Source organism: Ahaetulla prasina, chromosome 1, assembly GCF_028640845.1.
Source record: "Ahaetulla prasina isolate Xishuangbanna chromosome 1, ASM2864084v1, whole genome shotgun sequence".
NCBI lineage: Eukaryota > Metazoa > Chordata > Lepidosauria > Squamata > Colubridae > Ahaetulla > Ahaetulla prasina.
Genome location: NC_080539.1, coordinates 100266521 through 100281915, shown reverse-complemented (window position 1 = coordinate 100281915; position 15395 = coordinate 100266521). Strand labels below are relative to the sequence as shown.

Sequence of the window (15395 nt, the reverse complement as noted above, 5' to 3'; positions counted from 1 at the left end):
TGTCAGGAGCTGGTTAGTTTGCTATTTCAATTGATTATCCACACATTTATTTTATTTTTTTAAAAAAGCATAATCTTTTATTAAATCGAATTGTGAAAACGCCTCCCAAACACTCCAAAATGGGGAATGAAGGGGGGGAAAAAATAAGATGCATTTGCAAGTCTTCAAAGCAAGCCACCCCGGTGCCTCCTCTGCCTGAAACCATCGGGCTCCCTTCTGCTCCGTCTCCTCCGTCCCAAGTCCCCACAGGCTACAGAGGGCAAAAGTTCAGAAAATGCCCTCCCCGCCATGTAGGGTGTGCGAAACACGTCGGGATCCATTTAACCGCGCAAGTCCACGAGCAGTCACGGGTGGGTGGAAAGAGGCGGTGCAGAATCCAACGGTTCCCCGGGGGTCGGCAAGGCTAAGCTCCCCCATTCATTCATTCTTCCTTCCTTCCTTCCCTCCTTCCTTCCTCGCTCGCTCGGGGCGGGCTGCACGGCTGCAAAACTTAAGACTCGTCGGGCTTGTCGGCAGGCGGCCCGCAGGGTTGCAGCATCTTCTCCATGAGGTTGAAGCGGACGCGGGCTTTGCTTTCGTCCTCGGCGATGGCGAAGTAGTTGAGCAGGTCGAAATGGCCCATGTAGGAGCAATAGGAGTCCCGGTGCTGGTTGACGAGCCACTCCCACTTGGTGGTGTCGGCGTGGCCGGTCCCGATGTACTTGGACTGCAGATGCTCCAACTGGCTGTGAATCGTGTAACGGTCCGTCATGATGCGCAGGGAGAGGTTAGGACGCCACCTCGAAACAGGCCCCGGCGCGCGCCAACGGTCCTCAGAAAATGGAACCTGAAGGGAAAAGGCGGCCCGGCGACGCCGCTTCCGCTTCCGGCTCTACCATCCGCAGGTCGCCTTGCGGCCAATGTTCCTCTCTAGCCATCTTTCTATGGTTACGATCATAATTTTCGCGAGATGGGAAGGGGCAGGCTTTAGAATCTAAGAAGCCCAGTAACGGTTGTTCCCGCCTTCTTTTTAAACGAATGGAAGGGCCGGTTTCCTTTTTAATTTTAAAACGCCAATAATAATAATTAAAAAAAAAAAAGACCGTCGAAGTGCATCTTGGGGGTTGGAGTCTTTGGAGAGGAATTCTCATGTGACGTTGAAGGAGAAGACGAATAAAGTAACAGAGTTGGAAGAGACCTTGTAGGTCATCTAGTCCAACCCCCTGCTTGAAGCAGGAGACCCGCCTATAGCATCTACTGTAGTAGTTTTCTCGGCAGCGCTACGAAACGGGGTCTCGGCGCGCGCCAGGGGTCTCCAACCTTGGCAACTTTAAGACTTGTGGACTCCAACTCCCAGAAGCAAAGCTGGCTGAGGTATTCTGGGAGTTGAAGTCCACAAGTCTTAAAGTTGCTAAGGTTGGAGATCCCTGCTCTAGCTCTACCACCCTCTGGGATTTTTAAAAAAGACTTTCTAGTTTACGGGACAGGGATTTCGGGATCGTCTCTTAGGCAGAAATTAAACAGGCGGAATTTTGCTTAGTGTTGTTCCCTTTAATTTTATTCATTTTATGTATTCAATTCATGCTTATATATATTATCTAATATGTACCCGACAAATAAAAATAAATAAAGTTAAAAACTCTTATTATTATCTCTAGATTAAGTTGGATGGCTGGTATAAAGCAATCCCTCAAAGAGAATTACTGTCTCTTCATTCTTACTGCTGAATGCGTTTAATCTATTAGCTAATTCCAAATCACTTTTGTGCGAGCCAGGTCTTCATTTCTCAGACTAGTCAACTGTTTTCACCAGCGTTTGTATGAAAGATTTGAAGCAGTAATTTAAGAAAGAATCCCTGAGCATGTGCCAAATGTTTACTGTTAGCTGCCATACAGCCAAGAATTTTGGTTGTAAGGCTATTCCGTTTGTAGGAGATCCTTTGTATCCTTTTGTTTTGATAGAGGAGCCGACCCATGAAAGCAAACGTGTTTACAAAACTTTCATCAGAGCAAACGATGGGGACAGATAACCGTTCTGATTTCCTTCATACACTTAACTACTTAAAAAGTTTTGAAATGTTGCTTGGATTACAAGCGTGTCTGTCTCTGTAGTTAAAAAGAATAGCCACTGGATGTCATAATTTCCTACTTTGCACAGAAGTTACAGTAATACATGTATGAGTGGTTTCTGTGCCTTGAGAATCAGAAAAGATCTATCAGAACAGTGTTGTACAGTTTCTGCACTACGAGTGGGCCCCTTCGAGCTAATTTTATAGTATATTTATTGTGAATGGTTTTTACAGTTTTTTTTACAGTTTTAAAATGTTTTTATTGTTTTAATTCTAGTATATATTTTTGAATTACAAGCCACTTGGAATCATTGATTGAGATGGGAGCCTATAAAAATTTAAATAAATAAATTTGTGTTCTTGGGTGGTAGAATGCCGATTTGTAATATCTTTTTTCCACTCTGGTAAGCAAACTTGTGTACACATACACCTTTTTAAAAATATCTTGCTCTTAGTCAAAATATTTTACCATAACAGTTTCAATATTAATACATTCTTCAATGCAATATTTTGAATGCTACCTCATAATGGAAGATGGTGAGAAAAGATTCTTCAATCTGCCGCACCTATTTACAGCCTCAATGGACGATTTAGTAATTGGACCCTAGAAGCTCTGAAAACTGCACCAATTTTTTCTTTTTAATCAAGGACAGTTTAACTTGAGAAATAATTCTAATTGTTTGAGTTCATATAACATTTATTTCAAAATTCAGAGCTTGGCTAGATGATAGAAAATACTCCTGTTTTGTTATATTCCTTTTCGTCACTGAATAACTCTGTTTTGACCAGGGTAAAAAATACTTGTTTTGTTAGGCCTGTAAAACAGGTACTGTAAGAATTCTTATTATATATAGGTTCTTTCTGGAGTATGGGACAAATATTGGTTATTGTGAGCCAAATGCCAATTGTCTTTTGGACTGGAGTATTACAGTATTTCATTGATAATTAGGTGTTAAAAGTCTCTAATTCTGGTACTAGCTTTGTACTAGTTTCATTTTTAAAAAAAATAACATGACAGCAGGTGAGGAAGAGAAGACAAGTGATAAAAAAATTTAAGTGCATATTGGACTCCAAATGTTTTGTGATCATGTTTATGATAATACAATCGTGTAACACCGTCTGGTTTAGACAGGAAATGTCAAAGATCTATTTGTATGACCAACTCATTTGTATACAATCTGACCACAGTATGTTTGTATTCTAGACCATCTGTACAAATCAAAGTATTTTGTTAAAAAACAACAAAAGCTGTATTGATCATCCAGGGAAAATGAAAATTGGGAGGGAACACTATCACTACTGGTAATACTAAACTAAACTATTCTAGTACTGGTTTCTTTATTAATTTTAATTGGTGCAGATCCATGTGAACACTTTGAATTCACAATTAAATGCACTGATATGAACATATTTTCTGAATTAATGGATCATATTATCCACACAAACTACTTACTACTTACATCTCAATAAGCATTATTAATAAATAAAAATAATTCTTCCTCTGTATGGAGGCTAGTGTTTATACAATTACCAAGTGCTAACTAAAGAATAACCTGCATGGGTGGGAAATGGCTCAAATCTAGTTCAGTCATATTGAACTTCAAAAGGAGAACTAATTCATCCAGGGAAGAAGATTAATTAAAAGGACACAAAAAGACAGTTCCTATTGTCAGATCCTTTCTGAGAAATACAGGCAATCTACTCTTGCTGCAGAATAGCAGTAAAACGAAAATCAAGTTCTTGTTTTTAAAGACTGTACAAACATTGGGGGGGGGGGGGTTTCTTTCTTTTTTCTTTTTGCCTCTGGCTTCTTTATCACGTTGTTGTTTTTGTTAGTTGACCTGATTCCAAGTCAGAATTTGTCCACTTCTGTTATCTCACGCACACTTTACCCTTACATCTGTAAAAGGCTAGTATTTTGGGAATAAGGAAGAATTGTTTCTGACTATTGTATGAGTCTCTTTTACAGGAAGAAGACAATTTCCTGCTAGCAGACTGCATCTATCTCTGGCTGAAAACTCCTGATTTAATTCCCCCAGTTCTTTGATAAAAAGATCAGGAAGCAGGTGGAATCAAAGAACCTAGGACAGAGTTTCTCCACCTTGGCTGTTTTAAGATGGGTGGACCAACTCCCAGAATTCTCCATGCTAGCTAGGGAATTCTGGGAATTGACGTCCATTCATCTTGGAGCAGCCAAGATAGAAAAACACTGACCTAGAGAATTGCTTTGAACCCAACCAGGTCATGGTCTATATGGAGCATTATATAATCCAGTGGGCTGTTTCATGATTAGGAGGTAAAAGCTAAAATGATGACTCATGAAGTGATAACAAATATTTCTTCCTAGGGTGAGTAATCCTGCTGTCTCTGTACCCCTGGAATGCTTAAACAATGGTATTATAACCAATACAGAAAGACAGATGAATGACTGGATCCCAGTTGAAACAATGACAAGGAGCCTTAGTGGGCAACCTCATTTGGCTGTGATCTCATGGTCACAAAAGGCAGAACCTCCAGAAAAAAAAAATCACCCACAATTTCTATGTGAGAATAACCCTTACTATGGTGTAGTTTTCCTTCACTTTATTTATATTTCCTTGGCAGGGGAGGGATGTTCCTCTCAATTTCATTTATAAAAACTTGTGTGTGCATGTGTAACCCCTCCACACTTTTCTAAATCCTTCATCCCAACAGATGAAAAAAAAATCTTACACATAGGATGGATGAGCATGCATTTGTACATGTATGTGTAGATGCACGTGTGGGTGTATAATAGAATAATAATATATTAACCATAAAAGAAGAATATTAAATCTAGTAACCACAGCCCTTAGTGGCTGGAAGTTATTTCCTGACTAGGACATTCCCCTGTAGGAACATGAACATCTGCTTGTGAGAATATGGAATATTCCATATATGGCATTTTCGGATGTCACTGCCTGTTCTTAAAAGCATAGACAGGAAGCTCCTAATTTATCCTGATCTAGGATTTTAAAAGAATACTTTACTCTCTACCATTTCCTAGAATTACATTAGGAATGTAATGAAAAGAACTCCACATTATTCCTGCCCAAACAGGTTTCTTCTCCTTTGGGTCTGATGAATCCAAGGCCTTTTAAAGTCTTTGATTGCTGGGGAGACGCACAAAATATTCGTTTGAACACATTGGCTTTCTTCTTGCTGGATCATACATGAGTTAATTTTTCCACCTTCGCTTTTATTTTGTCCACTAAATTATTAATTCAGTTATTGGAAATGTGTGGGGGAAATAAATATACTGAAATAACTCTCGTCAGCATATATTGAAGGAAAAATGGGGCTTCATTTGAGTATAAATAGATTCCCCACTACATGTGGGGTCTGGGTAACAACGTCTTTATTGACCCAGAGAACAATGATCTAGCTCAGGGGTCTGCAAACTTGGCTCTTTTAAGATTTGTGGACTTCAACTTGCAGAGTTCCTCAGCCAGCAAAGCTCTGGGAGTTGTCCACAAGTCTTAAAAGAGCCAAGTTTGCAGACCCCTGACCTAGCTAACCAAAGCTTCCTGGGTTTCTGAAGAACACAGTACACTCCTGCTAATTTTAAAATAGCTTCTTTCCCCCCCACGCCTCCCCCCCTGCACTTTCACATCTGCCTAAAATAAAGTGTGGCTGTTCTAACAACTTCATTAAGTTTAATGACAATTTGCCACTGCAATTTTTTTTGCCAGCTTCTCCTAGCAATTCAGAGAAAGATGTTGGTTCATATTATTCACACAGAGAAAGATGTTGGTGCACTCAGAATGTCTCCTTCGTCTAGACTTTCTGACCGCTACCCACCACCGCAGGGAGACGGAACCAATGCGCTGGTTCCGTCCCAGGCGCCTGATGGGCCCGGGGAGGTTCCTGGCGGGGCTTGGGCCGGTTCCCCTGCACCTGGCCCACGACATGACTGAAGAGCTAGTTGCGGCCTGGGAGCGGGCGCGGCTGGAGCTTTGGACCGTGTCGTGCCTTTGCGGCCTCTGACCCGGCGTCGGTCTCAACCAGCTCCTTGGTTCTCCGAGGAGCTGAGGGAGATGAGCGCGGAGAAGGCGCCTAGAGAGTGCCTGGAGATCCAGCCGCTCTGAGGCTGACGGACACTAGTTAGGTCCTATAGTAGGACCTACCTAGTGGCAATGAGGGCTGCGGTTGCCCCACGCTTCCTCCCTCATTGCGTCGGCAGATAACCGCCCGGCCGCCCTGTTTGGGTGACCGCTCTCTCCTTCAACAGGAGGGGCGGAGGACCCCTACAAGGCGTGCCGAGGAGTTTAACGGTTATCTATACGACAAAATCGCTCAGCTTCGGGACGGATTGGATCAAAATTGGGTAGATCCAGGCGAGGGTTCTGAGGCCCGCCTTGTTGAGGTGGTTTGGGATGACTTTGATCCTGTGACTCCGAGGACATGGACAGGTTGCTGCAGGCTGAACGCCACCACATGTTTACTGGATCCGTGTCCCTCCTGGTTAGTACTGGCTACTCAGGAGGTGACACGAGGCTGGCTCAGGGATTACAAATGCTTCTTTGCGGGAGGGGTCTTTCCGCTGCCTTGAAAGAGGCAGTGGTGAGACCCTCCTCAAGAAGCCTTCCCTGGACCCAGCTGTTTTAGGGAACTACCGCCAGTCTCCAATCTTCGCCACGGCGAAGGTTGTAGAGAGTGTGGTGGCATGTCAGCTACCCCAGTACCTGGATGAAGCTGTCTATCTAGACCCATTCCAGTCCGGCTTCCGGCCCGGATACAGTACGGAGACAGCTTTGGTCGAACTGGTGGATGATCTCTGGAGGGCCAGGGATAGGGGTTATTCCTCTGCCCTGGTCCTATTAGACCTCTCAGCGACTTTTGATGCCATCGACCATGGTATCCTGCTGCGCCGGTTGGAGGGTTGGGAGTGGAGGCACCGCTTATCGGTGGTTCTCCTCCTACCTCTCTGATCGGACGCAGACGGTGTTGACAGGGGGCAGAGATCGACCCAAGGTGCCTCATGTGGGGTGCCGCGGGGTCGATTCTCTCACCCTCCTGTTCAACATCTATATGAAGCCGCTGGGTGAGATCATCAGTGGCTTTGGGGTGAGATACCAACTGTACGCTGATGATACCCAGCTGTACTTTTCCACCCCGGCCACCCCAGTGAAGCTGTCAAGTGCTGTCCCGGTGTCTGGAAGCCGACGGGTCTGGATGGGGAGGAACAGGCTCAAACTTAATCCTCCAAGACGGAGTGGCTGTGGATGCCGGCACTCGGTACAGTCAGCTGCAGATGCGGCTGTCTGTCGGGGGTGAATCATTGGCCCCTATGGAGAAGGTACGCAACTTGGGCGTGCTCCTGGATGGTCGGTTGTCCTTGAAGACCATTTGGCGACCGTCTCCAGGAGAGCATTTTATCAGGTTCGCCTGATCCGCCAGTTGCGTCCCTTCCTGGACCGGGATGCCTTATGCACAGTCACTCATGCTCTCGTTACCTCTCGCCTGGACTACTGCAATGCTCTCTACATGGGGCTCCCCTTGGAGGGCACCCGGAGGCGTCAGCTAGTTCAGAACGCGGCTGCGCTGGTTATTGAGGAGCGTCTCGGAGCTCCCATATAACACCTATCCTGCGCAGACTGCACTGGCTACCTGTTGTTTTCCGGGTGCGCTTCAAGGTATTGGTTACCACCTTTAAAGCGCTCCATGGCTTAGGACCGTCTACTGCCGGCTTCTATCTCCCATCGTCCGGTACGTTCCCACAGAGAGGGACTCCTCAGGGTGCCGTCAGCCAAACAGTGTCGACTGGCGGCCCCCAGGGGGAGGGCCTTCTCTGTGGGGGCTCCGACCCTGTGGAACGAACTTCCCCTCGGACTTCGACAATTACCTGACCTTAGGACCTTTCGCCGCGAACTTAAAACTTATTTATTCCGTATGGCTGGACTAGCCTGATTCTTATTTTTATTGGATGGGTTTTTAAAATTCTGTGATTTTATGGGGAAGTACGTTTTTTAATATTTTGGGCATTTAAATTAGTTTTTTAAGGGATGTTTTTAATTATTGTATGTATGTATATTTTATCTGCCTGTTCACCGCCCTGAGTCCTTCGGGAGAAGGGCGGTATACAAATTAAAATATTATTATTATTATTATTATTAAAAGCATTTCTTTTGAATTATTTTTCCACATATGCTAGGCCAGCCCTGCTGTTGGGTGAAAATGGCAGTAGCAGCTTGAAGATCCAGATTCACTTAAGAACCGTGCTACTAACTTAAGAACTGCAGTGATTCACTTAACAACTGTAGCATGAAGGGTCATAAAAGGGGGGAAAACTCACTTAACAAATGTTTCACTTAGCAACATAAATTTGGGGTCAATTGTGGTCGTAAGTGAAGGACTATCTGTACAGAAAACTGACCAAGACAGAATTCCTTCTCAAATAATTCTAAAACATTTTGCCAAGTCAAAGAATAAAATGTTATTGACTGACTTGTGCTATAATGCTGCCCAAGGAACAGCACCGGGGTGGGTTCTACTTACCTTTATTACTGGTTTGTATCGTGCCCGCGCGCATGCGCTTGCTCCACTTGTGCGTGCGCGCTCTTCTGCACATGCGCAGATCACTTCTGATGACCTTCAGGTCAGTGGGTGGAGCCTCCCACTGGTTTTACTACCGGTTCTATAGAACCGGTCCAAACTGGGGGCAACCCACCACTGGATAGCACCCATCATGTCTCAGGCTATCTGAGGGGGTGGGCCACCTAGCACACAGCGATGTCTTTAATAGAAATAAGCATCTGGAAAAAATAGAGAATAAACTAATGAAGCTCTTGCTCCTTTCTCCTCTAGCATATATCTAGGTATTAAAACCAGAGATAGCAGTCTCACTCTGCCTAACGGTAGACCAGCCTTGAAAATAGATACATTTACATGGTAATGATATTCTGCTGATTGGAATTTGATTTTCACTTGGCTTTGTAAGTGTACATACTTTTTAAGATATTGTATGACTCTTCCTCCCTTAACATTTCTTGTCTTCTATTTGAAGAAATGTATTCCCTTAGTCTTTGTATTCCAATCAACAAACAATGTAATCAATTTAATTTTACTTGCCCTCCTATAGTTAAAGAATTCAGTCTCATTTTGGTTTTTCCCCATATTGTGAGCAGACCACAAACACTATATGCTTTACAAGTCATTTCTCTCGCTGATTTTTCACTGAGCCTAATAAGCTGCCTTATAGAAACAGCCTGGAAGCCATTCCAGCAGGACTCTAAATTTATGATTTTTAAGGTCTACTACAAGCTTGCACTTGATTAGCATGTCATGTCAATCTAGCCACTACTGTCTGAAAACCTGGTTTATGATTAAAATATTATTATTAAAAGCATTTCTTTTGAATTATTTTTCCACCCCGGCCACCCCAGTGAAGCTGTCAAGTGCTGTCCCGGTGTCTGGAAGCCGACGGGTCTGGATGGGGAGGAACAGGCTCAAACTTAATCCTCCAAGACGGAGTGGCTGTGGATGCAGGCACCTCGGTACAGCCAGCTGCAGATGCGGCTGTCTGTCGGGGGTGAATCATTGGCCCCGATGGAGAAGGTACGCAACTTGGGCGTGCTCCTGGATGGTCGGTTGTCCTTTGAAGACCATTTGGCGACCGTCTCCAGGAGAGCATTTTATCAGGTTCGCCTGATCCGCCAGTTGCGCCCCTTCCTGGACGGGATGCCTTATGCACAGTCACTCATGCTCGTTACCTCTCGCCTGGACTACTGCAATGCTCTCTACATGGGGCTCCCTTGAAGAGCACCGGAGACTTCAGCTAGTTCAGAATGCGGCTCTTGGGTTATTGAGGAGCGCCTCGAGCTCCCATATAACACCTATCCTGCGCAGACTGCACTGGCTACCTGTTGTTTTCCGGTGCGCTTCAAGGTATTGGTTACCACCTTTAAAGCGCTCCATGGCTTAGGACCGGGCTATCTGGGACCGTCTACTGCCGGCTTCTATCTCCCATCGTCCGATGCGTTCCCACAGAGGGACTCCTCAGGGTGCCGTCAGCCAAACAGTGTCGACTGGCGGCCCCAGGAGGGCCTTCTCTGTGGGGCTCCGACCCTGTGGAACGAACTTCCCCTCGGACTTCGACAATTACCTGACCTTAGGACCTTTCGCCGCGAACTTAAAACTTATTTATTCCGTATGGCTGGACTAGCCTGATTCTTATTTTTATTGGATGGGTTTTTAAAATTCTGTGATTTTATGGGGAAGTACGTTTTTTAATATTTTGGGCATTTAAATTAGTTTTTTAAGGGATGTTTTTAATTATTGTATGTATGTATATTTTATCTGCCTGTTCACCGCCCTGAGTCCTTGGAGAAGGCGGTATACAAATTAAAATATTATTATTATTATTATTATTAAAAGCATTTCTTTTGAATTATTTTTCCACATATGCTAGGCCAGCCCTGCTGTTGGGTGAAAATGGCAGTAGCAGCTTGAAGATCCAGATTCACTTAAGAACCGTGCTACTAACTTAAGAACTGCAGTGATTCACTTAACAACTGTAGCATGAAGGGTCATAAAAGGGGGGAAAACTCACTTAACAAATGTTTCACTTAGCAACATAAATTTGGGGTCAATTGTGGTCGTAAGTGAAGGACTATCTGTACAGAAAACTGACCAAGACAGAATTCCTTCTCAAATAATTCTAAAACATTTTGCCAAGTCAAAGAATAAAATGTTATTGACTGACTTGTGCTATAATGCTGCCCAAGGAACAGCACCGGGGTGGGTTCTACTTACCTTTATTACTGGTTTGTATCGTGCCCGCGCGCATGCGCTTGCTCCACTTGTGCGTGCGCGCTCTTCTGCACATGCGCAGATCACTTCTGATGACCTTCAGGTCAGTGGGTGGAGCCTCCACTGGTTTTACTATCGGTTCTATAGAACCGGTCCAAACTGGGGGCAACCCACCACTGGATAGCACCCATCATGTCTCAGGCTATCTGAGGGGGTGGGCCACCTAGCACACAGCGATGTCTTTAATAGAAATAAGCATCTGGAAAAAATAGAGAATAAACTAATGAAGCTCTTGCTCCTTTCTCCTCTAGCATATATCTAGGTATTAAAACCAGAGATAGCAGTCTCACTCTGCCTAACGGTAGACCAGCCTTGAAAATAGATACATTTACATGGTAATGATATTCTGCTGATTGGAATTTGATTTTCACTTGGCTTTGTAAGTGTACATACTTTTTAAGATATTGTATGACTCTTCCTCCCTTAACATTTCTTGTCTTCTATTTGAAGAAATGTATTCCCTTAGTCTTTGTATTCCAATCAACAAACAATGTAATCAATTTAATTTTACTTGCCCTCCTATAGTTAAAGAATTCAGTCTCATTTTGGTTTTTCCCCATATTGTGAGCAGACCACAAACACTATATGCTTTACAAGTCATTTCTCTCGCTGATTTTTCACTGAGCCTAATAAGCTGCCTTATAGAAACATTCCACTTTCCTAACCTTTATCTCTTTATCTGAGATCCTTATGTCAAGATTTGATCTCCTACATCTCAAAAAATTAAATGAAGTAAGCAAGCTCAGCACATTTAGTTGAAACACGTTTTTATCAATCCTTCTGAGATGCAACTCATCCCAACCAGTAGTTCCTTCACTCCTTTAACTCAAACCATAGCCTCAGATGCCACATGATTCTCATTTATGCCATCTGCCTTGCCAGTTGCACACTGGTATTTATTCTTCTTTCCCTTTCTAGCTTTCTTCTAGAACTGTATGAATGGGAAGTCCGTCTGAGCCCTTGGTGCTTGAATGTCCTTTCTAGATCTTCCAAGTACATAATGATAACACGGTAATCATTCTTTTTCATGTTATATGCTCCCACATGGGCTAGCAAGAAGAGAGGAATCTTAGCTAACATCCCTGATCCTTGCTTCTGACATACAACACACTTCATAAGTGATGGCTACAATTAACACATATTAATTTGGCTCCTCATTGTAATGAGTGCCAGTTCTGACAGCTGTTCTTATTTTCTTATCTGGCAAGGTGTATCTCCTCTGTTTTTCAGGGGCTCATTATAAAGGCAGGAGAATCTGAGCTAGCAGAAGTGAATTGTTGGCAAATAGATAAATATAGAGAATGTAACCTTGTAAATGTCTTCAGTAGATGAAATACATCTGTGCTCTTTTTGTTAGTCTTCCCCCATTAGGGTGTGTCTTCTCTATTTTTTATTTATTTTAATTTATAAGCTTGTTTATTTATTTCTGTAAGTCATCTCCGCAGCAGAAGGACTGGAGCATACAGGCTTTGAACTTGAAATACAAGTCAGTACCATTTCCTGCCTGGTTAATGGGGACAGCCAATTTTCTGTTGCAGCTGCTGTTCAGAATGGTAATTAAGATACAGCTTCTTGTTGCATTCATCCAAGTCTCTGTGCAGTTGTAGCCTAGTTTGTCCCTGCTTTGGGTAAGCCTGACATTCATCATCCTGTCTCCTATTCCAGACTGACTATTTTTCTTACCCTGAGGGCTTAAAACATGTTTCTCCTAAGAAACAGCCTGGAAGCCATTCCAGCAGGACTCTAAATTTATGATTTTTAAGGTCTACTACAAGCTTGCACTTGATTAGCATGTCATGTCAATCTAGCCACTACTGTCTGAAAACCTGGTTTATGATTAAAATATTGAATACAGTAATCATTATGGAATTCATGGCTTAGCATGATAAACTTTGTAAGATCAAATCAATTATCAAACTACAGCTTGCAGTATCACTTATTATATATTAATTCCTTAATCAGCAGCAAACCATGATTACTTGAACCTGTCAAAGCCCCTTATCCCTGCTTAGACATTTACCACATTTGCATTTATGCCCTTCTTTCACAGAAGGAACTGCTCTGCCACTTATATATCTTTCACAGAAGGAACTGCTCTACACTTATATATATATATATATATATATAAAAATTTTTAATTGTAATTGTATTGGGTATTTTATATGGTCAATTGGACGGTTTTAATTTCGGCCTTTTATTGAATAATTTTTTAATTGTTATTTTTAGTGTGTATATTAATTGTTTTAATGTAGGCTGTACACCGCCCTGAGTCCTTCGGGAGAAGGGCGGTATAAAAGTTTAATTAATCAATTAATTAATTAAATAAATAAATAAATAAATAAATATTTTCACAGCCCTATCTTTAATTTCTGCATTATTTCTGTTTTAACATAGCATTTGTCTTTTTAAGACCTATTCCTAACTATGTTTTCTTTTGTGTGTTTTTATCCTACATGCAAAGCTAATTTTTCTAAATTAGGACTGTGGGTTTTCCTGAGTTTCTGATGCAAGCCTGGAATTTATTTGTTACAATTTTTCTGCCGTCTGGACATTTCAAAGAAGAGTTATTTAAACTCAGTATAAGGATAAAAGTTTGCAGAGGGGAAACCCAACATGACCAAAGTTTTCAACCTATAAACTGTAAAGGGTACCTTGTGCTGCTTTTTCAAAGTTTGCAAAATCACAGAAAGAGGGAAGTCCGTTCAAGGCCAAAGTGAAAGGAATAGCACACACCACTCATTATACCATTTGCAGGAAATGAATAATTTCGCCACCACCAAAAGAAAAAAAACCCACCCATTTCCTAGAACTGCCAATATGTTAACTACTGTGTAAAAATAAAACCCAGAGACTTAAATATGAGCAAGAAAATGATAACGGGAAAGATCCCTTAGCTGACCCTTTTAATGGAATAAAACAAGTTTATGATGATTCTAAAATTGATACTCTGATCCCTTCATGTGCACAAGAAGTCTTGGTATATTTGCTCAGAAATCTCACACTTTGTTAGTGAAGATGATCTCTAAATAAATGGACATAGAAATGTAAGTTGATTGGGAAATAACTAGATCAAATAATTAGGCCATTCAATTGAATAAGCATGCATAACTCAGCAGGGAATGTTTTAAAACAGGGGTGTCAAACTCAAGGCCCGGGGGCTGGATCTGGCCCACGGAGTCATTAGATCTGATCCACGGGGCTGCCTGGAAACAGCGAAGGACCGGCTCGCGGTGCCTGTGCCAGCAAAAACGGAGCTCAGGAGGGTTGCGGCAGACGTTGCAGGAGGCTATCGCAGCTGAAAACGGAGCTCGGGAGCCCATTTTCACTAGCAGAGTACTCGGGCCACCACAGGAGCCCCCAACACGAGTGACGTTGAACTGGCCACGCCCACCTGTCCCAAGGTCAAACACAACCCTGATGCGGCCCTCAATGAAATTGACACCTGTTTTAAAAGGTTAACACATAATTATTCAGTGGAAAAAATGTAACTTTCCTTATCAAAGGTGGAAAAACAATATATGGCAATCAATTTTTGATCATTACATGACCTATTATGGTATTATTCAATATATGTTAGGAAATAAGAATGTACATTAAAGGAAAAGGAAAATGTAACCTTGTCTAAGATCCTGATATCATCTACTTTTTAGAAAATACTATGTTTTCTTTATGGAATTTGAGGAGAAAATAGCTTTAATTTAGCTGACCTCAATTTTACAGGTAATATATACAACACTCTCTTTCACCTTTATTACTCCTGGGCCTAAGCATAGAATAACTGCATACTATCTTGTGGTTAGCAGCATCTGAAATTATATATAAAAGTATATATTTATATATACATTATATATAAAAGTATATATATATATATATATATATATGCACATTTATATTATATATATGTTTGTGTGTGTGTATACATATATATACATACACACACACACACACACTTTGAAACATTTTATTTATATTAGAGGTTCCTTCCCATTAATAAGAAAAATATTACTTTTTAAATGCTTTTTAAAATGTGTTTATACCTATGATGACCTGATTCCAGTTCACACTATTTATATAAAGTGTTTTAAAGTGTTACTTGAGATGCAAAAAAAAGAGGCAAAAAAGAAAAAGGAAGAAAAATATCCATGTACATATTAACAAATATAAGTACTCTCATGTATTAATAAAAATTCTTTCACCACATATATTCATCTTGTGATATACAGTTAAATTATTAACAACAGAGAGAAATGGGAAATCAGAACAGGAATTAGTATATGCAGTTCTGATTTGTAAACAGTCTTTTTAAGGTTCCCAACAACAATGGTGATGGTGACTTTTTCAGAAGGTTGAATAATTGACAATGTTTTCGTGTGAGATGGGTGACCATATAAATGTGATTAATGAATTAATAAATATTATTCCAACAAGAACAAAGGGTTGAGATACATGTACAGTATGCCTATTCTGATAAAACTGCACAATACTCCTTTCTCCCGCCTTCCTTGTAATGTTCAGACTT

The 15395-nt window shown here is 41.9% G+C and overlaps 1 protein-coding gene across 1 annotated transcript; it reads right to left on the bottom strand.

Moving 5' to 3' along the window:
* Positions 1 to 45: 45 nt before the first annotated feature.
* SF3B5 (splicing factor 3b subunit 5) lies at positions 46 to 844 on the bottom strand. The gene has a single exon (XM_058170337.1). The coding sequence runs from the start codon at positions 749 to 751 to the stop codon at positions 491 to 493; it is 261 nt and encodes an 86-aa protein (XP_058026320.1). The 5' UTR covers positions 752 to 844; the 3' UTR covers positions 46 to 490.
* Between the last annotated feature and the right edge of the window lie 14551 nt (positions 845 to 15395).

What these genes read in the sequence shown, in the direction of transcription:
- SF3B5 (XM_058170337.1), bottom strand. Translation starts at nt 751, where the DNA reads ATGACGGACCGTTACACGATTCACAGCCAGTTGGAGCATCTGCAGTCC.